The sequence below is a fragment of the Musa acuminata genome, chromosome BXJ1-6, assembly GCF_036884655.1.
Source record: "Musa acuminata AAA Group cultivar baxijiao chromosome BXJ1-6, Cavendish_Baxijiao_AAA, whole genome shotgun sequence".
Classification (NCBI taxonomy): Eukaryota; Viridiplantae; Streptophyta; class Magnoliopsida; order Zingiberales; family Musaceae; genus Musa; species Musa acuminata.
Window position 1 is genome coordinate 5,697,003 of NC_088332.1, and position 24,895 is coordinate 5,721,897.

At 41.6% G+C, this 24,895-nt stretch overlaps 4 protein-coding genes, 1 long non-coding RNA gene and 1 other non-coding gene across 7 annotated transcripts; 3 read left to right on the plus strand and 3 right to left on the minus strand.

Annotated features, from left to right (window-relative positions):
* Positions 1–386: 386 nt before the first annotated feature.
* LOC135675824 (uncharacterized) lies at positions 387–6,643 on the minus strand. Of its 2 annotated transcripts, XR_010514023.1 has the most exons (4): positions 6,392–6,643; positions 4,347–4,536; positions 1,752–1,833; positions 387–1,243 (listed from the first exon to the last, which is right to left on the minus strand). It is a non-coding gene; the product is annotated as an uncharacterized LOC135675824 (long non-coding RNA). The 2 variants fall into 2 exon arrangements; XR_010514022.1 differs by lacking the exon at positions 387–1,243 and having other exon boundaries at positions 1,698–1,833.
* Positions 6,644–7,328: 685 nt separating this feature from the next.
* Positions 7,329–9,515, plus strand: LOC135675825 (transcription factor NIGTH1-like). The gene is made up of 4 exons (XM_065186394.1): positions 7,329–7,665; positions 7,829–8,428; positions 8,570–8,646; positions 8,738–9,515. The coding sequence occupies exons 1-4, from the start codon at positions 7,476–7,478 to the stop codon at positions 9,233–9,235; spliced, it is 1,365 nt and encodes a 454-aa protein (XP_065042466.1). The 5' UTR covers positions 7,329–7,475; the 3' UTR covers positions 9,236–9,515.
* Positions 9,516–10,377: 862 nt separating this feature from the next.
* Positions 10,378–10,449, minus strand: TRNAD-GUC (transfer RNA aspartic acid (anticodon GUC)). The gene has a single exon. It is a non-coding gene; the product is annotated as a tRNA-Asp (tRNA).
* A 1,230-nt stretch (positions 10,450–11,679) lies between these two features.
* Positions 11,680–14,183, plus strand: LOC135675826 (subtilisin-like protease 4). The gene has a single exon (XM_065186395.1). It carries the CDS (start codon positions 11,720–11,722, stop codon positions 14,015–14,017), a length of 2,298 nt encoding a protein of 765 aa, XP_065042467.1. The 5' UTR covers positions 11,680–11,719; the 3' UTR covers positions 14,018–14,183.
* A 1,011-nt stretch (positions 14,184–15,194) lies between these two features.
* LOC135675828 (uncharacterized) lies at positions 15,195–21,254 on the plus strand. Its single transcript, XM_065186397.1, has 3 exons — positions 15,195–16,032; positions 20,173–20,431; positions 20,655–21,254. Exons 1-3 carry the CDS (start codon positions 15,721–15,723, stop codon positions 21,032–21,034), a joined length of 951 nt encoding a protein of 316 aa, XP_065042469.1. The 5' UTR covers positions 15,195–15,720; the 3' UTR covers positions 21,035–21,254.
* Positions 21,255–23,026: 1,772 nt separating this feature from the next.
* Positions 23,027–24,667, minus strand: LOC135675827 (phloretin 4'-O-glucosyltransferase-like). The gene has a single exon (XM_065186396.1). The coding sequence runs from the start codon at positions 24,601–24,603 to the stop codon at positions 23,194–23,196; it is 1,410 nt and encodes a 469-aa protein (XP_065042468.1). The 5' UTR covers positions 24,604–24,667; the 3' UTR covers positions 23,027–23,193.
* Between the last annotated feature and the right edge of the window lie 228 nt (positions 24,668–24,895).

Sequence of the window (24,895 nt, forward strand, 5' to 3'; positions counted from 1 at the left end):
TTTATATAAATATAAAGAACAGTAAATTTGAATTTTATATAAATTAAAGAATTGGGAAGGATGCACATAAAAACAAAATATTTTGGGGATTAATATATGAAAAGCCAAAATAAAAGAGTTTAGAATTGAAGATCTGAATGTGAATACTAATTGGGTACTAATATTTTTTTTTATTTCATTTGCTTAATATAAATAAATACAACGAATTTAAGATGAGCACAGACATGATAATTAAAACTAATACGATGCATCGAGATAATATGTTCCTCTGACCCCTGTAAAAGTATAATTTTATAGTAATTAAAAAGAAATTAAAGTTGCAAGCTTTTTCTCTCTCTACTTTCCTTAAAAAGAAGAAGACAAAAAGGTTCCTATGCAGCGGCAAATAGAAGAACTCATCCTATCCTCGTTCGACAAATATGGGTGACAAGTTTGACATATCCTACATGAAATGAGGCGCAATGAAGAAAGATATGAACATGTTGGGATTAAGAGAGAGAGTAGCAAGTCAGAGAGGGAGGTGACCATGCCACCACTATCTGAGTGAGGATCCACCACTGCAAAAGAATGAGAAAGGAAAAGCTGTTCATGGTCAGTGGTGTCAGTCCACACAAAAGGGGATTAAAGTGGTATTGCTGCGTGTTTCTTCAATAACACAAGCATCTCATCTCCTCCACTAAAGCACTTGACCCCTCCTTTAGGGGCAGGAAAATGGAGTGCTGCTTTGACCGCTCTTCTCATGGCCAGTTGCTTTTATCATGCATGCATTTCTTGGGGGCTCCTTTATATACATGACCGGCAGCTTTGGCAAAAGCCGAGCACACAACTGTTTGAGTGCGTCGCCAACGCTGCTGCAGTCCCTCATTCATGGCCTGCCTGCCTGTCACGCCACGCCCTCAGTCGCCTCCACGTGATCCCATGCTTCCAAGCTTTCTCCACCGAGTGAGTGCCCCTCGGCAAGGGAATGTTGCCTTCGCCCTTTTATTTGGGTCTGTCAAATCAAAGGGATGCAGATGGAGTCCTCGCCTTCCTTTCGTGTATTGGGAGGAGACTATGGTGGACATGTAAAGGTGGTGATGAATCAGCCTTCTGGTGCAGTGCTGCTGCATGCTTTGGGGTCTGCTCAAGCCTCTGATGGTCTGTTCGGTCACCAGCTTGTCCCCAACGAGGAAGTGGAAGGAAGGGGGTGCAGACATGATTGCCTGAGGAGTCCCCCCTCTTGAAGCCCAACCTCCCTACCACACTGCACAAAACATTCAAGCGCGAGGTAAGAGTTGTTTTTTTTTTGGCTTATAGACAAGAAAGATCAGCAATGCAACTCCTAATGCATTGATTGTGTTGCTTCAGATTATGGCACATATGGCAAAAGGATATTGTTGCCTGCACCAGACCTTTCAAAGAGGCCATGAGTACTCCTCAAGAAATGGGTAACTTTTGTCAACAAAAGTTCAGCAGCAGATAATTGTTGTTTCATCTGACACAAACTTTAAGTTTTGTCGTAGTTCCATTAAAGTTCATATGATCTCATTCTTCCCTTGAGTTGGCTTATCAAGGTCCAATTGCAAGGATACATGATCTCAGTCCAAATCTAAGCTGATCTGATATGAGTGCTGATTACTGAGATGAGCACTTTTCTCATTGCTTTAGGACGAGATGAACACTTTTAAGTAGCAAGGTATTGTGAAAATGTGTAACCTGTCAGAGCTCACTATCAGCTGGCAGAAATTTATATTTCAGATGTGATCTCAAACCTTGTGCCACATGACTCACATAGGATGCAGGATTCTCCTCTTCCAACCAAAATGATGTCATTTGGACTGATGTTTTGATGTCCTGCACAGCCAAGCACGAGGAAGAATCAGTACTCTATCATACTGCAGGGATTGTGCTACTTGTAAGCATGCACAAGAATCAGTACCAAGGATTCATCAATGACTAGCCATGTCTAAATAGGTCAAGGGCTGGTTGAAAGCTATGCATATGCTGCAGGATGTCACAAGAGAGGCCACTATTTGGATCGGAAATTTATGGAAACACTTTTGACTATTGTCAATTGTCACTTCACCAAAAAAGTTCAAGTGTTTGGGCCATATATATGTGTTCTAGAAATATTTATTCAAAATGTGTAATTGTGTTAACAAGTATTTCTCACAAAAATGCAGTTACTGTTACTTTCACCATATATTTATCTGTATGTGTTATGTAAAAGCAGAAAAATATAAAAATATCTAATCTAAAAATGATTCTATCATTGCTCTTCAAAACAATTTTTTTCTTGCCAACATACCTTCTGATTAGTTTCAGCAGTTCAATATTAAAAGAGCTCTGTTACCAAGTCAAAAGATCAGAGTATCCTTCTATACCAATCCTTACATAGTTATGTATAAGAGTTGATATTTGGAAGTCATTAGTTTTGTTGGGTGTGAAAACATAAATTTAAGAGAGTTTTTTTCTAAGATTATAAAGGATATCTCAATTCTCAGCCACTTATCATGTCAGACTCAACTTAATCATAGATTAATCATGGTTTGGTTGCTCTTAGGTAATGATCTGTAATATACATTGCCACATGTGTAGCGTGTGATTATGAACACAAAAAAATTGTGATTCAAAACCTGATCAGTGACCTGATAAGGATGTAATCCATTTTCTTGTGATCTATACTTCATTTTCCTTAATTATTTTAACAATGGATGCATTCCAGTGTGATCTAACTCTTGTTGTTTTAATAATCCTGATTCAGTGATTTAAATGTGAATATTAGAATCATTTACACTCAAAATAAAGCAAAACAAAGAAGTGCAGTCAGGTTCTACTTTTTTTCTTCTATCATGGATGATACCAACAGGTGGCAAAGTGCAGCAGTTTTTACCCTTTCTGTTGACTGGTACATCAATGCATCAAAAAGTGTTACTTTGGAATGCATTAGCTTCTGCAACATAACATTTGGAATCAGAAGCAGAGATATGGCAAGCAGCAAATACAAAAGACACTGGCTTGGTTCAGGATCTCTTTCAGCCTTTCAACTTATCTTTTTCTCATTTATATCTTGTTAATGTGTCATCCAAGAAGAGAATACATGATTCACTTGCACCTGCCGTACTCTGGCAGATGCAATAATTTCTGAAAAGGATGCAGATTCTTGGCTGCACAACACCAAGGATTGCAATCAACATCTATTGTTTTCTTCCTCAACTATGATGTTTTGTGGTGACTGTCCTGTCTATGACCAGGATCAGTCTGTGTCTTATCTGAAGGTAAACATCTTGACTGTTTCTCATTTTTACCTGTGCTTCATGAGCCTGAGAGTGTCAAAACAAGCAGTTGACTGATAGAAGATAGTAGATACATAAATGAGTCACCTTGAATGGAGATGCTGTGTTATTATGCAAAGCAAACATGATTACGATCAAAGTTGTTTTACGAAATTACTGATAGACTGCATAGAAGGGAATGGAGAACATTTGGCAAGTTGAGAAGCCCCACAGATTGAGAATGAACTTGATAAAGAGTTCCACTTTCAGACTGAAAAGATGATGTCCTTGAACTATAATAGAAAAAGAAGACTTTAAAATTTTCTGCGGCTTAAAAATCCAGAGATAAGAACAAAAAGGTTTGAGAAATACTAAGGAAGATCTTGTCCCAATCTATCAGTATAAGACCTATTAAACTGAGTTTCGTGAGTTAAAGTCATCATGATAAAGCTGGAATATAAAAGATAAAATCTTCACTCAGTTATTTGGTTAATTTGTTAGGTCGACATACATATTTGCTATAGTAATACTGAATTAAAGATGTTATGAATCTGAAAAATACCTCAGCAATCTTCTTCTTATTAGGGTTCGGTGCAGGGATAGGCCAGGCTTACTTTGGTGAGTGACCCAATGGGTCACACATGGGTCAAGCAAAGATGAGCCTATTGGGCTATCAACTTACACATGAGAGTAGCAAACGGCTTAAGAATCTTAACTATGCTTAACTATACTTTAACATCAAGATTTTTCCAGCTTAAGAATCTTGTAATGGTAACTCATCCATTGATTTAATTTCCCGGCAGAATTTAGAATCCTTAAAAAGGTCTGAAACCTAAACCAAATAAGAGTATACCGGGTATGCGATTTAATTATTTCAGCTTCATTTCTGCCGAAATGATCGTTCTGTACAGTTCAACTTCAGACCAGAGTCCTTGTTATCTTGTCCATAGCTTATTTTTTGGGTGTCAAGTGTTTCTATCAGAATTCTCTTCATTATATGAAAGGAAATTCTAGATGCAGGAATTGTCTTCAACAGCTGTGCACTACAATCTAAAAAGCAAGGCTTGTATAAGGAATCTTTTAAACTCTTACCTGGCAGCAAGTTGGAGAAGTCATATTTGACCAAGGTTTTGTCCCTGAAAAATCCCAAAATTCTGTCTGATCCGCTTTGTTCTTTTCATGGCACGTTATGGATCGGCTCTTTGCAGCATTTGTGCAGGTTCTAGTTTCATGACCCATGTGAAAAAGGCAGCCGAAAATACATTGGAGAACTTGATTCCAGCTGCAATGTTGACAATGCATCAAAAATCAGTCATCACAAAAAAAACTTTCTGTATAAGAATTTACATATATTCTCTACTGGGTTGCTTACTGGTAGAAGTCACAAAATAAACAATTCGGAGCGGATTGCTCTCCTATGCTTGAGCCTTTCAATCTATATATATATCTACAGAACAACCCTCCATTCTAGAACCAAGAAAGGTCATGTTGACAGATGATTTGAGTTGTAAGCTTCCTGCAGATGTGAGGGCTGAAGATGTTGCATACTCTACGGGCAAAATGTATCACAATGTGTTGTTCAAGCCTAAGAACCTGTCCACCTTTTATTGTTGCTCACACAGTTGAATGATTCCGGTCTAGGTTTCTTTTTTTTTTTTTTCTGTGCCTGATACGAAATCTCTAGAACTCCGAAAGCAACCTACATGATCTCGGTCAGTCTCTCCTACACAAGAAAAAGTTCCATGTTCTCAGTAATCAATGCAGATCCATAACTTGATGCACCACCGGAGATGAATCTGATCCATTCCAATCAGTTCCGTTTTTCAGATCAACCTCCCACGGCAAATGCTTTAAGTACTTCTTAGCTCAAATACTTTAGCCCCTTCACAAGTAATCAGACTTAGAACTTGCTAATGAAGGGAAGTTATTCACTTGCTTCCTCTTTGGATGATTAACAGTACATCAGGATAATCTAAATGCTTCAAGAACTTATACTTGTGCCCAGGTTCACCTATCTGAAGAAAAACTGAAGTGTAATTTACATACTATAAGCAATTAGCAATTTTCTTCTAGTGTTTCCATAATCAAGATAAACCTGTTGAACATGACCTGGGGCTATGAATAACTATCATATTAACATAATGCACTGAACTATTGATCTCAAATTTTAAGCTCAAATTACATGAGGTATACCTATCTAACACTTGTTGTGATACTCAAGCCTCTTTCTAGGTCACTGGTGAATCCATGCCATGATGCATATTTACAAGTAATCCTTTCCTATTCGGATGAGCCTAAACCACTGTTTTGAAATGTCTAAGTGCAATTTAATGATAGCACATTTATTTAGTCCCTCTTTACAGAGACTCAAAGTCTTCTCCTACATCCACTGTAAGTGATCCTAAACTGAGGTAATCGAATTGCTTGGATCTCCATATATAAGTTTGTCATCATAATAAAGAAAACCACCATTGATACTCTGAGAAGAATGGGCTAATGCAAAAAGACAGAACAATAACATGTGAGGAGACAACATGGAAAAAAGAAGAAAATGTAATTTTGACTTCTAACCTAACTTGCAAGCAAGCATATGACATTTCAACCCCTAAATCCATATATATATATATATATATATATATATATATATATATATATATATATATATATATATAGGTAATAAAAAATACTTACAAACAAGTAACTGACTTGCCAACTATCAAATGGAGCTTTAGGACAAAAAAGGGGCAATCTTACTTTACCAGAAAGAACTTAACGAGCACAAAAGCCTCAATTAGCAAACTAACATATCAAGGATTCCACACAATGTCAGGGCCGTTCTTTTTCTTCTTGGCTTGCCCTCACCTTTCCAAAGGCAGGGAATCATCCTCGTCTGTAGATAACTTGAGCTTTAAACTAAGGAAGAAGATAATTAGAGATCTAAATGCAATCCTATCTCCATGGCCCAAAGGGAATATTCCCTGCTCGCATTAGACAAAAGGTATATTCAACAGGAGAGATGCTGGGGAATATGGTCGAGAGACACAAGGAGGGAAGAAAAAAGAGAGGAAATTAGAGGACAAGTTTAGAGAGAAAGCTTGAGAGAATCCACACAAAAGGCATGGGTTGGAGGCTTGTACCTGAAGACTGATGCAGAAAGCGACCAACCCTCATAATTGCACAGCGAATTCGATGCAGCTCTTCTCCTTCTCCCCCCTCCCTCAATGCATACAGGAATCTACTTACCTTCCTGCCCACTTCCTCTAAAGCTAGCAGTAGTAGCAGGATGGAAGATTCCCCAGCCCACAGCACTCCTCCCTTTGCATGCTTTGGGGGTGAGTGAGGGGTGAGTTGAGCTGCCCCCTCCTTAAAGCATATTTTATGGACTTGTGTGTGTGTGTGTGTGTGTGTTGGTCACCATTAATATATTCCTTGCTTATGGAGGCCCCTATGACAGTAATATTCTTTTAAGCATGCATTACATATCCTGCCTTTTAGCCTTCCTTGCATTCTTTGTGAGTGTGAAGGGTTACACAGCCAGTGTATACCTTTTGAATACAAAAGAAAGAAGAGGAACCTCTCTTTCCTTTCAAATGGACTGTGTGTGTGTGTGTGTGTGTGTGAGAGAGAGAGAGAGAGAGAGAGAATCTCTGCATAACTTGTTTAAATTATTTATGTGCAGTATATGCTCCCACAGCTTTACTGCTCATTTGTTAGTTTAATCATTGCAGAATCATGGTCTCCTCCAAATATTACTTTGACATATGTTGTCTAGTTGCTGTAGATCTTTTACACAAACATGGTTAGACCTCAAGTTGTGTGTGTGGATTTGCTCACCAAAAAGGACAAGGAACAGAAGAAGAAGAAGAAGAAGAAGAAGAAGAATCTTTTTTGATGCAGTTGATTTGAATTAGTACAAGGGGAGTCCAAGGGTACCAAAACCAGGGCCAGAGCACATGACCCCTTGGCCACCTTGATTCCCTTCTCATGAACCTCTACAAGCTTTTGCCTTTGTTCTTTGCAAGAAGTTACCATGCTTTATCTCCTGCTTTTTCTTTTCGGCTCCTCAAATCTCACTTTATTCTCCCCCCTCAAACTCACCCTAAAAAAGAGGGTCATCCCTCCTGATTCCTCTTGCGCAAACAACACCATCATCATCACCATCTCCCCCCTCATCTTATCTTCCTCTAGGAGAGCTGGCATTAATTAGCAGTGGCCCTGGACATGGCTTCACCAGCTGAGCTTAGCCTAGACTACAAGCCCAACAGTTACACCATGATCCAAAAGCAGATAGGAGAGCAGCCTGACCAGACCCAGAAGATACAAGACTTCCTCGCCCGCCTCGAAGAAGAACGGCATAAGATCGATGCCTTCAAGCGCGAGCTGCCCCTCTGCATGCAGCTTCTTAACAATGGTAAGTAAACATCATGTCTCCTCAATGAATTGTTCGTGGCAGACTGATTGGTTTCAGAATTCTCCGCTGTCCTCCTGCACTCTGCTGTAGTGGAATCACAATGGTGCAACCGATGCTGACCTACAATGATTCATGGCTTACATCTTCTTTCTTGTCACAACAGCGATCGAGTGTTACAAGCAGCAGCTGGAGACATATCAGACAAACCAGGGGCCGAGGCCGGTGCTCGAAGAATTCATACCTCTTAAACACATGAACATGGACGGGTCCGACAAGGACCCCAGCGCGCACTCTGAGAAGGCGAGCTGGATGGTCTCAGCTCAGCTATGGAGCCCGCCCGTCGACGCCGCCAAGCAACAGCCGGTGCCGCCGCCGAAGGAGACAGAGCAGGCCTTCGATGTCAGCCCCAAGCTCTCACTGGATACCAAGCAAAGGAATGGTGGCGCCTTCCTCCCTTTCTCCAAAGAGAAGAGCAAAGCCGCCCGCTCTGCCTCGCGCGCTCTTTCGGAGCTCGCACTCGCTTCCCCGGAGAAGGTGGTGGTCGAGGACAAGAAGTGCGTGGAGTTGGAGAACGGAGGTATCATCACTAGAAGAGAAAATGGCACCGGAGGAGGGGGAGCAGAACATGGCAAGGGAGGTAGCAGCAGCGCAACCGAGGGCCAGGCGGCCGCGCCACCGACGCATAGGAAGGCCAGGAGATGCTGGTCACCGGACTTGCACCGTCGCTTTGTCAATGCTCTTCAGATACTGGGAGGCTCCCAAGGTAGGAATTGTAAATATATGCAGATGTTTGCGAGTATATATGTGAAGGTTTTCTTCTCTATAAAGACAAGTTTGGACTGTGGCTTAATTCCTTTCCTCAAATATGTATGAGTTTAACCTTTTGATCTGAAACTTGGAACAGTTGCCACGCCAAAGCAGATAAGAGAGCTGATGAAGGTGGATGGATTGACCAATGATGAGGTGAAAAGCCACCTGCAGGTGAGATCTTAAGTCCATTTTGCCACCATCTCTCTGTTCTCTTTCTGGCTGTAAAGTGACAGGTTTCCTTTTCCTTTACTATGTGTGACAGAAGTATCGTCTTCATACGAGGAGGCCGGCCCCGGCGCCGCAGGCGGCAGCGGCAGCTGCGCCGCAGTTGGTGGTGCTGGGAGGCATCTGGGTCCCGCCCGAGTACGCCACATCTGCTGCCGCCGCTGCGGCAGCCGGCCCTGCCATCTACGGTGCGCACGCGGCCCCCGCGCACTACTGCGCCGCCACGCCCGTGCCGCAGGAGTTTTACCCGCCGCCCCCACCGGTGGCGCATCACCACCACCTGCACCCTCCCCTCCACCGCGGGGCCGCGGCCTACAAGGGGAGGTCCTCCGGCTCGCCGGAGTCGGAGGTGAGGAGCGGCGGGGAGCGGTCGGAGAGCATCGAGGAAGAGGAAGAAGGGGAGGAGAGGGAAGAAGACGAAGAGGAGGAGGAGGAGGAAGAGGGAACTCCATCGATGGAGGAGAAGGCGCTGTTGCCGCTGCCGGTGAAGGCAGAGGACGGGAACGGCGGCGGCAACGTGGCCCTCAAGTTCTGACCGCTTCAGCCTGTCGGAGTACGTCCTACATCATGTGGTAGATAGCTTGCGGAAAGTTGAAGCAGCGGTAGGGGGACGGAGATGGAGAGTTGGTTGTCGTGTTGTGCCACGGAAAGAGTGCGAGAGTTGGAGCGTTTTGGAAAGGATGAATTTGTCGTCGTCTTAGTGGGAAAGCTTGGGAAGCCGACGAGAGCCGCCTGTGAACCAACTGCTTAATTCTGCACTTGATATAGTATTGATATATGAACTGAGTAAGTAACTGTGTTGACTTGTTCTTTGAGTCTCGACCACCATTGCTACTATGTTGAGCTCGAGCTAGAAGGACTACGGTTCGAACTCAGAGGAAGAGTTAGCCTTCATCTGGACCCAATCTCAGCTCCAACAAAGATTTAAGTCAGTATTGACCTAATTAATAATTTATATAAAAATAAAAAAAATTCATAAATTCATAATGATTACCGACTTAATAAGTCGTGTTATACTCTTACTCGATCGTATATAGAACAATCAAATATCCTCCGAAAAATAAACGAATACACAAGTAAATGATTGAAAGTTAGCTTGTATACAATTATATCCGCAAGCATCGTGTCTATAGATTATAAAATCAAACTTATTTTATAGTCTTATCAAATCATGAGATGAATTACAATATTTTATTTCCATAATCGCTCATGAAGTATTGTAGTGGTTGAAGTAATCCAGTTGGGATAGAATTAATCGAATCCATACATAATAATATAATTAAATTAAATCAAAAAATAAAAAAATATTTAATCTCTACACAAAATAAAAGTAAAAATAAAAATTAGGTGGGAAAGCCATTCATATTTCAGATTTTATTTGTTGAGAGATACTAATTTTTAGCATCTTTTTTTTCCTTTTTGGTCAAGTTAAATATATTAACAATTATTTCCATTCGTATCGATTAGTGCATTATAATCTTAGGTTCGAATTCACATGCGAACTTAACGATAAATTAAAATAATATTTACATCAATTAATTATCATCAATAAAATAAAATAGTTATAACTAGTTTTGATGTCAGAGTCAGTCACTAAACTGATATATTTCCTTTTTTTCATGAAAAAAATTACTAATTAATCTAATCAATACATAATAAAAAAATGATTAAAGCACACGCCGTTGCCGGGGATCGAACCCGGGTCACCCGCGTGACAGGCGGGAATACTCACCACTATACTACAACGACGAGGTTGTCTAAACTAACTCTAGGTAATATATATACATAATAAATTAATTTTTCTCAAGTCCTTTTTCATGCATTAGAATTGATGGCTTTAAATTTATTGTTGCAGTTGACCTTTTTAGTCTATAATTCTTTAAGAAAATATCTAATATTGTATTATATTTTAATCTCTTTAATCGTAATCGAGGATTTGAGTCTTTCATGGGACGAGGGAGAGTTTTTCTTTTCTTTTTTTCTTTTTTACAAAAGAAACATGCTATGTCTTAACTCAAAACTCAATTAAGTATGGGGTCAACACTACAAGGAGCTAAACAATACCTTAGCCGATCCCTATTTCATATACCATCAAATATATGTGCATAATTAGAGAAAAATATTTGTTTATTATGTTTATAATTTAATGCTCTAAAGAGACAAACATATAATTAGAAAACAATATCACCGAATGGAACAATTTTGATCTAAAGAGCATACATCTCGGAATTGAGGTTTTATTGCAATATGACAAAGTACAAAAGAAGATTTAAAAATGTATCAATTTATGATTGTTTTTATTTCTTTAAAGCAAAACTCATAGCTTTATTTTACTATTCTAAAAATCTTATGTCATTCGTATCAAGTTTTTTATAGCCATCTATTTTTTAAAATTATTTTTTTATGAAAATATGAAATATTGTTTCTTTATCTATTGTAATAACTATCAAGTGCTAAACTAAATTAACTAGAGAACAATGAAAGAGGAGAGAATGAATTATCTTGCTTTTAAAGAGTAATTAGTTTATCTAAAAATGTCGCTCTGCTGAAAAATGACTTCTTTTTTTTTAAAAAAAATTGCTATATATATATATATATATGTGTGTGTATGTATGTATGTATGTATATTGTTGCAATAATCCCTAGTGTGCTTAGTCCAAGCTCATGTACAATAATGATATGGATATCCTCCCACGAGAAAGATGAAGGCATCATTGGCCAATATGAAATTGAAAAGGCCACAAGAACCCCTCTTGTATTCCCATCTATCACTGCATGATATGATCATTATTATTAGCATCAACATGAATTATACACAGCATTATTAGCCTGGGGGGCACCTTCGTTCATCGTCGTATTGCTCGTAAACAAAGCAAACCACGTACGTCCACATCAGAAGACACCAAATGCAGTATGTTTCATCCCTGAGATCCGCAGTGTATATATCTTACGTTCATCATGCGAGCTCTCAGTCACCAAACCATCGCAAGTTTGTCTGCAACATCTTCATCCATTTCCAATGGGGCACCGTTGTGCACTCCTATTCCGATGCTACGTCTTCTTCCTGTTCTTCCATGGTTTTGCTCTTTTGGTGAGTGAAGGCCAGCTTCTTCCCATCGTCGATGACCAGGGAGGCAACCCTAATGGCCTGCAAACCTACATCGTTCACGTCGAGAAGCCCGAGGGAATAGAATTCCTCAGCAGTGAAGATCTTCAGCGGTGGCATGAGTCCTTCCTGCCCAACACCACCCTCGACTCCGGCGAGCCGCGGCTGTTATACTCGTACCGGGAAGCCATCAGCGGGTTCGCGGCGAGGTTGACGGCGGCAGAGGTGAGGACCATGGAAGCCATGGATGGGTTCGTGTACGCGCGGCCGGACAAGGTGCGGCGGATCCAGACGACGTACACGCCGGAGTTCTTGGGGTTGAGCCAGTGGAATGGCACATGGCGGACGACCTCCTGGGGTGAGGGAATCGTGATTGGGGTGATCGACACCGGGATCTTCCCCTCCCACCCTTCCTTCAGCGACGACGGCATGGCGCGCCCTCCGAAAAAATTCAAGGGGTCCTGCAGCAGTAAGAGCGGGGTGAAGTGCAACCATAAGATCGTCGGCGCGAGGGCGTTCCAAAAAGGCAAGAAGGTCTCCGCCATCGATGACGACGGGCATGGCACACATGTGGCTAGCATAGCGGCGGGCAACTTCGTCTTCGACGCCGAGGTACTGGGCATGGCGCTCGGCACGGCCTCGGGCATGGCTCCCAGAGCTCATCTTTCCATCTACAAGGCCTGCTTCCGGGGCCTTTGCCATGACTGCGACATATTGGCAGCGATAGAGCGCGCCATCAAGGATAAGGTCAACATAATATCCATGTCCATCGGCAAAGAAACGCCGGATAACTTCACAGACGACCCCGTCGCGCAAGGCTCGTTTGCAGCGCTGCGCCACCAGATATCCGCCGTCACTTGCGCCGGCAACTACGGCCCCAAGAACAGCTCGCTGTCTCACGAAGCGCCGTGGGTCCTGACCGTCGGGGCGAGCACGACCGACCGGAGGATCAGTGCGATCGTGAAGCTCGGCGACGGCACGGAGTTGGCTGGCGAGTCGGCGTACCAACCGAGCTCCTTCAATTCCTCCGACTTGAAGCCGATCGTGATCCCCGGCGCAACAGGAGGCTTTCTAGCCAGATACTGCGTCAACGGATCTCTGGACTTCATCGATGTGTCTGGCAAGATCGTCGTGTGTTTTACTGGTGAGATAGAGAACATCGAGAAGGGGAAGGTGGTCTACAAAGCCGGAGGCGCCGCCATGATCATCATTAACAGGAAGAACGAAGGCTACACCACCGACGCTGAGGCTCATGTCCTCCCGGCCAGCCACCTGACATATGAGGACGGGTTGAAGGTCCTGGAATACTATTTGGCAGCCATGGACTCGGCCATGGCCACGATAGTCTTCGAGGACACCGTCTTCGGCCAGCGGCCGACTCCGGCGGTCGCCTGCTTCTCATCCAGGGGACCGGCAGTGACAAACGGCGGCATCCTGAAGCCGGACGTCCTCGCGCCCGGCGTGAACATTTTAGCCGCCTGGCCGTTCAAGGTCGGGCCATATCCGACGAATATAGTAGACCCGACCTTCAACTTCCTCAGCGGCACGTCCATGGCGGCACCTCACGTGAGCGGGATCGTGGCGCTCATCAAGACCAAGCACCCCGAGTGGTCGCCCTCGGCGATACAATCGGCCATCATAACGTCGGCCAAGAACCTCGACCTCGACGGCAACTACATCGTTGACGAGTACACCAACACGACCGCCGTCATCTTCGCGGTCGGCGCCGGGCAGGTGAACCCCTCGGGAGCTGTGGATCCGGGCCTCCTCTACGAGATCAACACCAATGACTACACCGGCTACCTCTGCGGCCTCGGCTACAGCAACAAGGAAGTCACGGTGCTCGTCGGGCGCAAAGTCAAGTGCTCCAACGTCCGCCCCATCCACGCCCAGCAGCTGAACTGCCCCTCCCTCGCCGTCCGTCTATCTCGCAACAACAGGGAGGTGATCACCCTCAAACGAACCGCGAAGAACGTGGGCGACGTGGCCGAGGACTACCGTGCCCAGATCACGGCGCCGCCGGGGGTGACGGTGGAGCTCTCCGCGTACGAGCTTCGTTTCTGGAGGCCCGGCCAAGAGGAGAGCTTCCAAATCAGAGTAAGCGTCAACTCCACAGAGTCCGCAGGAAACAGCTCCTTCTCCGGAGGCAAGCTCGAGTGGATCTCGGACAAGCACGTGGTGACGTGCCCCATGGCCATCTCATGGACGTGAAGTGCATGCGCTCGCCATGCACGGACGAAATGACTGCGCTTCCATTCCTTGCAATAAATGTCGAATAACTGCAACAACACACTGCTGGTTGCTTACACTTCCTGTGAATGTTACTTCATTTTGCTTATCTTTTCTATGGATTAATGCATCATCATGGTTGATATGAGATACTAAGCCTCAATTTTCATGGAGAATTTAGTATATTTACCAGCACGAGCAGCAGTGAAGTATAAATCTACTCTTTTGAAGTTTACTTATCATGTTTCTTAAAAGTTAATGACTCGATAAACTATTTCTTTGAATCTCATGTTGCCTAAATCTGCTTGTGTCTGAAAATATAGTAACCACAAGTTAAATGTATGAAACAATGAATTGATAGGAAAACAATCTCAATTCTCCCAGTGAGCATCACATCTCCAGTGAGGTATATTCTTACAATGCATGTCAGGTATCAAGACAACAATGTATTTAAGACTGTATCCATGTGGTGTTTCACAAAATCATATAAAAATTTAGTGCAACAATTAACGTAGCTATTAAAAGCCTTGACACTTTATAGCAAGATTTTATGGATGGTGGCTAATTTTAATAATCTTTAACTGATATAACATAAAGCCGTAATGTTTTAATTATTTCGAATTCAGTTACATGGGTCATTTATTATTGATTTCTTATTGATATTGTCATCCTAATTCCTAAATATCATTTTCCCGTTATAATCCTTATTATAACGCAACGATCTCCACTATTCAACCGGGTTCAACTTCTATCGTCCGTAGGATCTTCTTGCCGTACATGGAATCACCTCCCTCCGATGTGGATCCAACGGACATGATCTGGATGATCGATGTAGTGCCTCGGATACAGGTTAGGTTAAGGTGTTCCAAGGCCATCGGCAAACGTCCGTGGTTTGGAGTCTGGCCTCTCACCGGGTGGCGTCGGTTAACCGCGGTCCTACCTCGCTCACAAGATAAAGATATTTGCTTGACGGGTTCGTCTTAACCCCATAATATACCTGTTTTTTCAGTGGTGATTTGTCCTTGGTTGTGTGGGACCCGGATGAGTAATCTCAAATGATCCATGACTTAGGTAAGTCAATCGGTAAACGAAAATGAATAAGCGAGTATTTTTATTATATATGTGGAAAATAGACGCTATCGTGGTGGCTTCGACGACGTTATCTGTTTACCCTAATCTCACTCTTTACCCGTTTGCCGTCGCCCGGCCTCTTCGTCTCCTCCTTCGACTGCTCCCTTTCTTGCATCGATACCCTAGAAATCGATCCTCTTCGTTCCGATACTCTGGGATTTACTTCTGGAAATCCTTTCTCATCATCATCCTGTAAATTTTCTTGACCGACCACCCGTCGCCGGCCTTTGCAATCCCCGTGATTCGATTTCTTCTGATCTTTCCCCCAGTCGTAAATTTGGTTCCCTGCAAAAAATCTCGCTTTTTAGGAGATCTCATCAGAACTCGTTGCTAAAATCGAACCATTTGGTTGATTGTTTGTTACACTTCATCGAAGTGTGGATCTTGAGAAACTCGATCCCTGTTCTTTGATTTGTTGTGTAAGAGGTTATATAGTTCCGGGGTTCTTGAATCCGTGAGATTTGGGAGCTTCTGCGGATTTTTTTCCATTGAGGTGGTCTTTTGCAGAACTTGAAACCGTAGGTTGGATCTGTATTAGCGTTGCGCAGGGAGAGATGGCTGGCGGTGGAAGCAGGAGGGACGATGGGCCCTTGAAGATTAACAGCACCAACGTTTTCGCAGCGCTCGAAACCCTTAAGAAGAAGAAGAAATCGAACAAAGAGACTAAGAGCAAGGCGGGATCGTCCAGGAGCCAGGCGAAGGAGCCGGAGCCGCAGGTGTTTTGGACTCCGACACCATTAACGTCAACATCTTGGGCCGATGTTGACGATGACGATGATTACTATGCGACCACAGCGCCTCCCCAGTCCGTCTGGGGGTCGTCGGAGCAACAGCAGAACAAAGAATCTGTTGCGGTCGTAGAGGAGGTTTGTGCAACAAACTTGTTTGTCCATATGGCTACTTGTGTTGTGGATTATAATTGTTGAAGTAGTTGTTTTTTCAGCAGTTTTTTCAACTTCATGACATGAATTATAATTTTTTCGGGTGGTTCAATATAAATATGTTTGAATTATGAGCTTTAGAATAGTTGAATACAAATTTATCTGATATACGAATTCCCATTTCGGGACTTTGGTGCATATTGTTTTTGTTATCTCCAAAGTCAGTCTCCTAGGGAGATGGTAGAAACGACTTGACTTGGTGACTTGGTCTGGGCCTGAAGGAGGTGTAGGAACTGAGATCAACCCGAACCTGAGTCTCAATACCGATGGAAGGAGTAGAGGGTTCCCAAAGTGCCGAGATGCATTACTGTGTGCCTCCAATGCCTCCGCGAAGAAAGATTGTTGGATTTTTTTGAATCGCGGTCCCAATGCCTTAGTAGCCTTATATGGTAGGATTCCAAGGTGGAGAATAGAGAGAGTCTCGATTGAGAAGGAAAAGAACATCCTTTTTATAGTCAGGGCCTCTTTACTAGTGATAAAGAAAATATTCTCTAAATCATTCTTGATTTGTAGAATATTTTTTGCTGTTTTGGGTGATGTGGCATATTTGAAATGACTGATTTTGTTGTTATCTACCACATCAATGTCCACATGTCTGTGTTCCCAAAAGATAAATTTTCCCTAATCAGTTTAATATCTTAAATTCATGTAAGAATGATTACGATTAAGAACCTTTTATCAGATTAAATACTTGTTGCCTGTATAATATCTATCTTGCAAGCTGTTTGTTTCTGCATCATGTTCACAATATTTTATTCTTTCCAACTGGATGAATTATTCTCTTCTTTGCAGCTTAAATGTGGTGCCGTGTTATGTAGCAGATTAAGTTGTATATTAATTTTGTGATTTCATTGTAATTTCTTATTTGTTAATATATCCTTTTGGTTAATATTGAATTTTGTCATAAATTTTGATTTATAACTGGATTTTCATTATCTATTCTAAACTTCTCATGGTCAAGTCAGTTTTGTTGTACTTTTACTTAACCCTTTCATGAAGAATTAATTTGTTTTTTTTGTGTAAATTGATTATTATTTTTAATCCAAGCACGACACTCAGTTGGAAATTGTAGATCAATGTTTTAGCATATTTTTCCTATCAAGTGGAGAGCTGGTGGCAGAAAAAGGAAGGCATATTGTCACATCATTGTAGTTAGTTCTGCTTATCTAGACAAGGTTGTTTGGTAAATATTATCTATGTTTAGTTTTAGGTCAAATTTGATATCTCATTTCATGAGAAGAGATGAACATTATAAGAATGGACATGATTATTGCTCGGGGGATTTCTTCACTAGTGATTATAGTTACTGATTGTGAAGTTATACCTGGAGAAAGCTTAATTAGTCTACACAGGTTATACCTGGAGAATTCACTAGTGATTTCTTAAGAGTATTTGATGCCTTGAGAAAGCTTGATTAATCTACACAAATTAATAGTATCAGATGTATGTTTTGGGAAATGGAAGGGGGAAAACAGCAAATAGTTATGTAATAATTAGACTGTGGAGTTTCAAAGATGGTAATATAAGGTTTTCTAAAGTAGGATGGAGAAGGAAGCCATGTGGACTTTGAAGTCTTTTAAGATTATGCTCATGACAAACTAGATTCTTAGATAACTGAAGGTAGAGGTGTAGTCTTTAAGAGAGAGTTGGTGATGGAGTGTAGAAGATTAAAAAGAAATCACTACAAACGGAACATGTTAATATTTGCAAAAGTTACAAAAATAAGGAGAGGTTTAGAAAATTAGTAGCAAAAAAAAAGTGAGAGAGAGAAGGCCATAAGTTTGACAAAATCCTTGACTTATAGTTCTTATAGTAATCTAGGTTTTAAAGATGAGAAAAAAAACATTTAACTGAATTGATAAAATTAGTGAAAAGAAGAGATTTGGATAACTTAAGATGTAAAAGGATGAAGACTTTAAGGTACTTGTTAATCATATGAAGATTAATAAGAAAAATATGTATATAAATTATTTAACAATCATTTTATAGTTAATTTGATTTTAGATATAGTGAGTAGCGGTAAAATTAAAAATCATAGATTGGTTCCTAAAACTATAATAAATGAGATAAAGGAAGATTTAAAGAGGTTGACACTAGGGAAAAATATAGGGGTTGGTGGCATCCCTTTTGAGGTTTAAATGAGACTAGTAGATCAAGAGTGGTTTAAGTGAGTAGTTTATTTTAGAAAATTGAGGATTACAAAGGTGTTGGATGAATGAAGAAAAGGTTTCTTAGTCTTAATTTATAAGAATAGGAGAGATATATACCAGGAAGTTTTGATTATGAAGGGATTAAATGAATGAGTCACACTATGAACATTTGGGAAAGTGTGACTGAAGAAAGAATAAGATGTTGAACACGTATTGTCGAAAATCAATTTGGTTGTGTATCTCTAAGATCAACTGTAGGTGCTTCTATTTTATCGAGGTAATCAATGACAAAAAATACAGAGATAAGAAAATAGATTTTTTTGCATCTTCATAGACTTGGAAAACCCTACAATACAGTTATGAGTGATTTATTGTGGTGATTTTTTTTAAAAGAAAAGAGTACCTAGTATTATGGGGATGTTCCAGAGAATATATAAGATAGACTAGTCAATGATGTTAGAAATATAGGGAGTGTTTATGGTGGGTTTTCATATAATTATAGGATTGAATCTAGGGTCACCTTGAGTCTTTATTTTTGTTCACATTGGTAATGGATAAATCTACTATTTGTATACAAGATATTTGAAGTAAGTTAAGTTGAGATTAACTTCAAGCCTGATTATGGAGGCAAACCATTGAAACTAAAGGATATAGATTGAGTAGGTCTAGGATTGAATAAATGAAATGTAATGTGAACAATACTAAGAAAAAATTGAGGATGTCACAAGAATGGATGATGTAGAAGTTTTGATAAGCAAAAGTGTTATATATCTTCGATCTTTTGTTCAATAAAAATGAGAGATTGATGAAGACTTTATCATGGAGTATAAACTAAGTGGTTAATCATCATGTTTTCCTTAGACTAGAAGAAAAATTTTGTAAAACAGTTATGAAACCAACTATATGGATTAATGTGTTGGATAGTTAAGAAATAGCATGTACAAAGCTATTATAGTTGACATAAGAATGTTGAGATAGATGTATGGAGTTATGAAAGAAGATAAAAATAAAAAATTGTTTTCATCCAATAACAATAATAACAAATAAGTGTAACCTTAGCAGAGGATAAAGTGAGGAAAAATTGTCTAAGATGATACAAAAATGTTCAATTGAGACCTTTGAATCTGTTGATAAGATGATATGGCAATTAGGATTAGTGTTGTAAGGAGAGGTAGGAGGAGACTTGAGAAGACTATTAGAAATAGTAGGAAGATTTGCATGCCCTTGATTCACCTAGAGATATAATATTATATAGATTGCAATGGTAGGAAGAGATCTATATAAATTACCCTAAATAGCTGGGACATTACAACAACTTCTTGTTGTCCAAAGCTTTTGCTTCATGGTCTTGAGAGCTAAGCAAGCCCTTGTTACAATGTTGTCACATCTACTACATGGTTATCCGTATCATGGATATAATTATGTGTTGTTCTATTTAGTCTAATTTCTCTCAACAGCGTGATGCTTTATCTATTAATTTAGTTCCGGATGTCTAATATTAATGTTGTTGGATATGAACACACACTTAAATACTTAATGTTCTTTTTCTTTTGCAATTAATACAAAGTCTACCATACGAGTGAAATATGTTATGCAATTGTAAGGAAATTTGGAGTACACCGTTTTGTGCTTAAGACAAGTTTTTCTTTCGAGCCTTGCTTCAATGAGGCCTGTTGTGGGCCTGTGCTTTTGGTTGTGCCATGCCCTTTGGCTCCAAGAGAACTTAGCACATCAATGCTCCTCAAACCATTTTTAATTGTGGATATCTATGGTTTACAAGTTTGATTGCAAATTTATTAACAAATTATTGTTTATAATGTAATGTTTAATAATGTGTTTTAAAGATTTTTTTAGTTAACTGTCATTAATTTACTTTAGAATCTTCAAGACTTGTTGTCTTTGTGGATTTGTTTAGGAAAGTGAAAGTGAGGATAATGGTCTTGATAGCGGTGAAGATGACGTTGAAGAGGAACCTGAAATTGAACCTGAGATTGCTTTTGCAAGTGAGCCAATAATAGAGAAACCTGCTCCTGTTTCAGTGCCTGCGAAAGATGCAGAAAGGCAGCTATCAAAGAAGGAGCTTAAGAAAAAGGAAATGGAAGAACTTGATGCAATTCTAAATGAGCTTGGCATTTCCGGCAAAGACAGCAATTCTGCACAAGATGAGGCAAATGGTAGACTTTTACATTCAGTAGAATGAGATATTTCAGTATATATGAAATTGGTTCACACATATATAATATACATCTATATACATACACATATGCAGTCAATGTTGTCTTGTTTAACATGCATATATATACCTCTTTTAGTTTGTACAAATGATAATCTAGTAATTGTTTCTGTGATGAATGTGTATTTCCTGCTAAAATTTCCTTGATCTGTCAATTTTCTCAGATAAGAAACAACAGGAGCATAGTGGTGATGGAGAGAAAAAGGAAAACACAGGTGCTCCTTCAGAAAGCAAAAGTTCAAAGAAAAAGAAGGCCAAAAAAGATAAATCTTCCAAGGACACCAAGGAACAAGAGGAACAGCTTGCAGATCTCAATAATAACAAGAAACCAGATGAAGTCGCTGAACCTGGAGAGGAGGATACACCTACGGTTGATATGAAGGAGAGGCTAAAGAAAGTGGCTTCCTCTAAGAAGAAGAAATCGAACAAAGAGATGGATGCTGCCGCAAAAGCTGCTGCTGTCGAGGCAGCCGCGAGGAGTGCGAGGCTTGCAGCTGCAAAGAAGAAGGAGAAGAGCCACTACAATCAACAGCCAGTGCGGTAATGTTCCTCTCTTCTACTATTATGAGAAGCAACTACAAATGTTTTCGCCGAACTCTAAAAAATAAGTAATGGGATGCCCGTAAATGACCTGATCATATCACTACCGATCTCTTTTGATTAGACTGTAGGCTGTTCCGATCCTTTTTGTCATCCTTATATCTCATGTAACGAATTATTTTGGTATTTTAATGATCAGTATCTCATGGACATTTGCGATTTCAGCTAGTTTCCAATGCTTGCGCCTTTGCCTCCGGTTCCTTTGACGGCCGCTCAAAAAGAACCAGTAGGTTGTGGATGCCAATCTCTTTTGTTCTCTTAGCAGAGGCCACCAATTTGTTGTTCTGCAGTACATGGCCATCATATCTCATGATCATAGCCGAGACATTACCATACTTGTCTTGCTGACAATTATTCTATCTGTGGTGGTCACTGAAAACTAGTTTTTAGTTTTTTTTTGAAAAAAATAAAATTATTATATATCTAAAATATTTCTATTATACTCGTTCATCAAAACTCTACTTCTTATCATCACGGTTTTAGCGATGAGCCACTAATCCTTGGAGAATACTAACAATAGTGGCATAGAATTTGTTGTTAGAGATTCTGATGGGAGGTGTAAATTTATTATTGCATCTGATTCCAAGTTAACATTTTGACCAAGAAGGTTTTCTGAACATTCATTCATCCGATCATGTATCATCCGAAATATTCTAGTCTAAGATGGTTACACGTATACAATCTGTATTTTACAAGTTGTATGTTCTATTGGGCGATTACATCATACAATATGTGTTTTACAAGCCAAAAGTGATCATAAAACTTAACTAAAAACATAAATAAACTAAAGAACATAGACAATACCAAAAGTGATCATAAAACCTAACCAAAAGCATAAATAAAACCACAATCATAAATAAACTAAAGAAACAATACCAAAAGTGATCATAAATAAACTGAAGAGCATACACATTCAAACCAAAAGCATACATAAACTGAAAAACATAAACGATCGATATGTATATTGGTATCAAAATTTATAAAAATACTAAGACTAATACTCATCAAAAAAAATTTTTTGATTGGATGGGAATGAATCGAAATTATTCTACCATATCAAATCTAGAACCTTGGTTCTTTCCAGAATTTGTGTTACCTTTTGATGCATATAAGATTAAACCGTGGATCATACCAATCAAATTATTTTTTTTCTAATATTTATTATGAAAATAATATTAGTCAAAATAAAAATAAAAATAATATTAGTTAAAATCAAAATAAAAAAAATATTAGTTAAAATCAAAATAAAAAAAAATATTAGTCAAAGTCAAAATCAAAATCGATACATGTGCTTGAATAGAAAACGTGGAACAAGCAAGAAACCTGCCGTGGTTCACGTGTTTCACACCAGTTACTCATCGATTTCGTAGCACCCTCCACCTTTCCCAGCGAGCCAGCCGATTCAACTCATAGTTCCTCACTCGGAAGCTCCCACCTTCCCCGGCGACCCGATTCAACTCATACTCCATCGACTCCCTCGCACCTCAGACACAACCAATTATTATGCAGGAGAGAGTTTGATTGCACATCAACCAATTATTATTGAATTATATCTGTCATCATTTTTGCGTATATCTTTCTCATGTGCATCCATATCAATGAGTTTATAAATTACACAAATGACAATTTGATTGGTGACCCCACCTGTTACACGTGACCGATCCAAGACCACATCGATTGCACATGACCGACTGTGCCACACGTGACTGATACAATTGAGTTTTCAGCATATATCGAGTCGATAAATGTGGGTTCCCGAATCGACGTACCCGAGAATGACGTATGACCATCCTCACAATCATCGATGATCCTAAGCCAAAGGGGCTTTCTATGTGCATTTCACACACCGAAAACGCCTCGAGGGGTTTTCTATTTGGCTCCTTCCGGACGATTAGAACTATGATAAGATTTAAACTAGAAAAATATAGATCGGATGTGAAATCGATTCAAGCTCGTACAATCAATAGTATTATAGTGTTCCATAGTCAATAGCACAGACTCGTCTCTCTTTTAGTATCAAATGAAGACAAAGTAGTTCCGTTCTTCCCACGTCGCAGTTGCAGTCCGCAGTGTTTTATCTTTTGGCGTGGGTGATCGATGGTTTCATTTGAGGCTCGCGATCTCCTCCACGAACGCCCTCAGATTGCGATCCGACGACCCGCCTTCGCCTACCGCCTCCCGTGCCTTCTCCTTCCACATCTCCGCCCTCCTCCTTATCTCCTTCCCCGTCTCCCCTTCCCCCATCACAGTCTCCACGCACCTGCTCAGCTCTGCCCCTTCCAGGACTCCTTCTCCGTCGAGCTCGCCCCTCACACCCGTTCCCCACAGCTCCACCAGCCTCGCGTTGGTGCTCTGGTCCGACCACTGCGGCGCGGACACCGTCGGCACCCCGCATACTATGCTCTCCACCGTCGAGTTCCAGCCGCAGTGCGTCACGAAGCACCCCACCGCCGGGTGCGACAGCACCCGCACCTGCGAGCACCACTCCACCATGATCCCTCCCTCCTCCTCCACCTCCCCCTCCAGTTCCCTTCTGTTCTCCTTCTTCAACACCCACAGATACGGCCGCCCGCTCTCCTTCAGTCCCCGCACTATCTCCTCGGCCTGCCGCTTCTTGATCACCGCGAGGCTTCCGAACGACACGTACACCACCGACTTCTCCGGCTTCGAGTCCAGCCACTCCATGTACTGCTTCTCGTCGAGCTTGAAGAGATCGGCTCCTGTGCTCCCCGTGCCTCTTGCGGCCTCGGTGCCTTCTAACAGAGCAGACGGCACCGTCGGCCCTATCGGTATCAGTTTCATTTTTTCGGTAGCCACAAGCGCATCGGATTCTAATTCGTCGAACGTGTTCGCCAGAACCCTCGCCGTCGAGCGAGCTTTTTCGCTGTCCAGCACATCGAACGATTCCTTAAACATCTCGATGACTATGAAGTAGGGATCGTCGGGGCTCGTAATCCTGAGAAAGGAAGGTAGGTCGCAAATCCTGAACGGTGGCAGCCCAGGCAAGTTCACCTGGAACAACGGGTCTTGTCTGTGCGACGCAATCAGGCCATCATAGCCATGGAAATAGTGGTAGTAAAGCGCGAAGACGGTGGCCGGCTGTATCCAGTAGAGAACAGAGGGGAGGCCGTGCTCATGCGCCACATCGGCGGCCCACGACAGAAGCAAGGTGTAGATGACACAGGTGACAGGTCGGCCACGTTCCTCGAGGGACCGGATGATGGCGGAGAGGGTCTTGGAACTGACGGATCTGGTCCGAAGCGGGTAGGCCTTGACGTCGTCCACGTCCGGGTTGAAGCCGTCGTCGTAGCCATCGGAGTGAGGGACGTAGGAGATGAGGCCGTCGTCGACTTCTCCATCGGCCGAGCTGGGAAACATGCGGCGGTGGCCGGACAAGGCGATGGAGAAGGTGATCCTGGCGCCGGCGACGCGCGCGAGGCGCCGGGCGAGGTGGAGGGCAGGGTTGATGTGCCCTTGAAGCGGGTAGGTCACCACAAGGAAATGCTGCTCCATTGAACTGAGTTGCCGGTCGACAAACCGTGAGGAGGAGGGCGAGGAGTTTGTGGCCCTGGTGGATCCACCGTGGGATGGGCGAGGTAATATAGAGGGAGTCGAGGCCTTGCTGTGACGTGTGGTCCTACCCGGAGAACCCCTGCTCGGTGGTGGTGACGTTTGTGGTGACGTACGAGGGGGCTTTTTTATTTCGTCTATATCAGCCGCACGCGAAAGACTGCTTGAAGAGTCGTCCTCCTCCGAACATATTAACTAATAATATTTGAATTTTTTTGGCTTTTCTCAAAAGATA

Excerpts from the sequence above, each read along its gene's own strand:
- LOC135675825 (XM_065186394.1), top strand. The coding sequence starts at position 7,476 with ATGGCTTCACCAGCTGAGCTTAGCCTAGACTACAAGCCCAACAGTTAC. Across the intron at positions 8,429-8,569 it reads GATACTGGGAGGCTCCCAAG|TTGCCACGCCAAAGCAGATA; the intron begins GTAGGAATTGTA and ends AACTTGGAACAG. Across the intron at positions 8,647-8,737 it reads AGGTGAAAAGCCACCTGCAG|AAGTATCGTCTTCATACGAG; the intron begins GTGAGATCTTAA and ends TATGTGTGACAG.
- LOC135675826 (XM_065186395.1), top strand. The coding sequence starts at position 11,720 with ATGGGGCACCGTTGTGCACTCCTATTCCGATGCTACGTCTTCTTCCTG.
- LOC135675828 (XM_065186397.1), top strand. The coding sequence starts at position 15,721 with ATGGCTGGCGGTGGAAGCAGGAGGGACGATGGGCCCTTGAAGATTAAC. Across the intron at positions 16,033-20,172 it reads CTGTTGCGGTCGTAGAGGAG|GAAAGTGAAAGTGAGGATAA; the intron begins GTTTGTGCAACA and ends GGATTTGTTTAG. Across the intron at positions 20,432-20,654 it reads TGCACAAGATGAGGCAAATG|ATAAGAAACAACAGGAGCAT; the intron begins GTAGACTTTTAC and ends CAATTTTCTCAG.
- LOC135675827 (XM_065186396.1), bottom strand. The coding sequence starts at position 24,603 with ATGGAGCAGCATTTCCTTGTGGTGACCTACCCGCTTCAAGGGCACATC.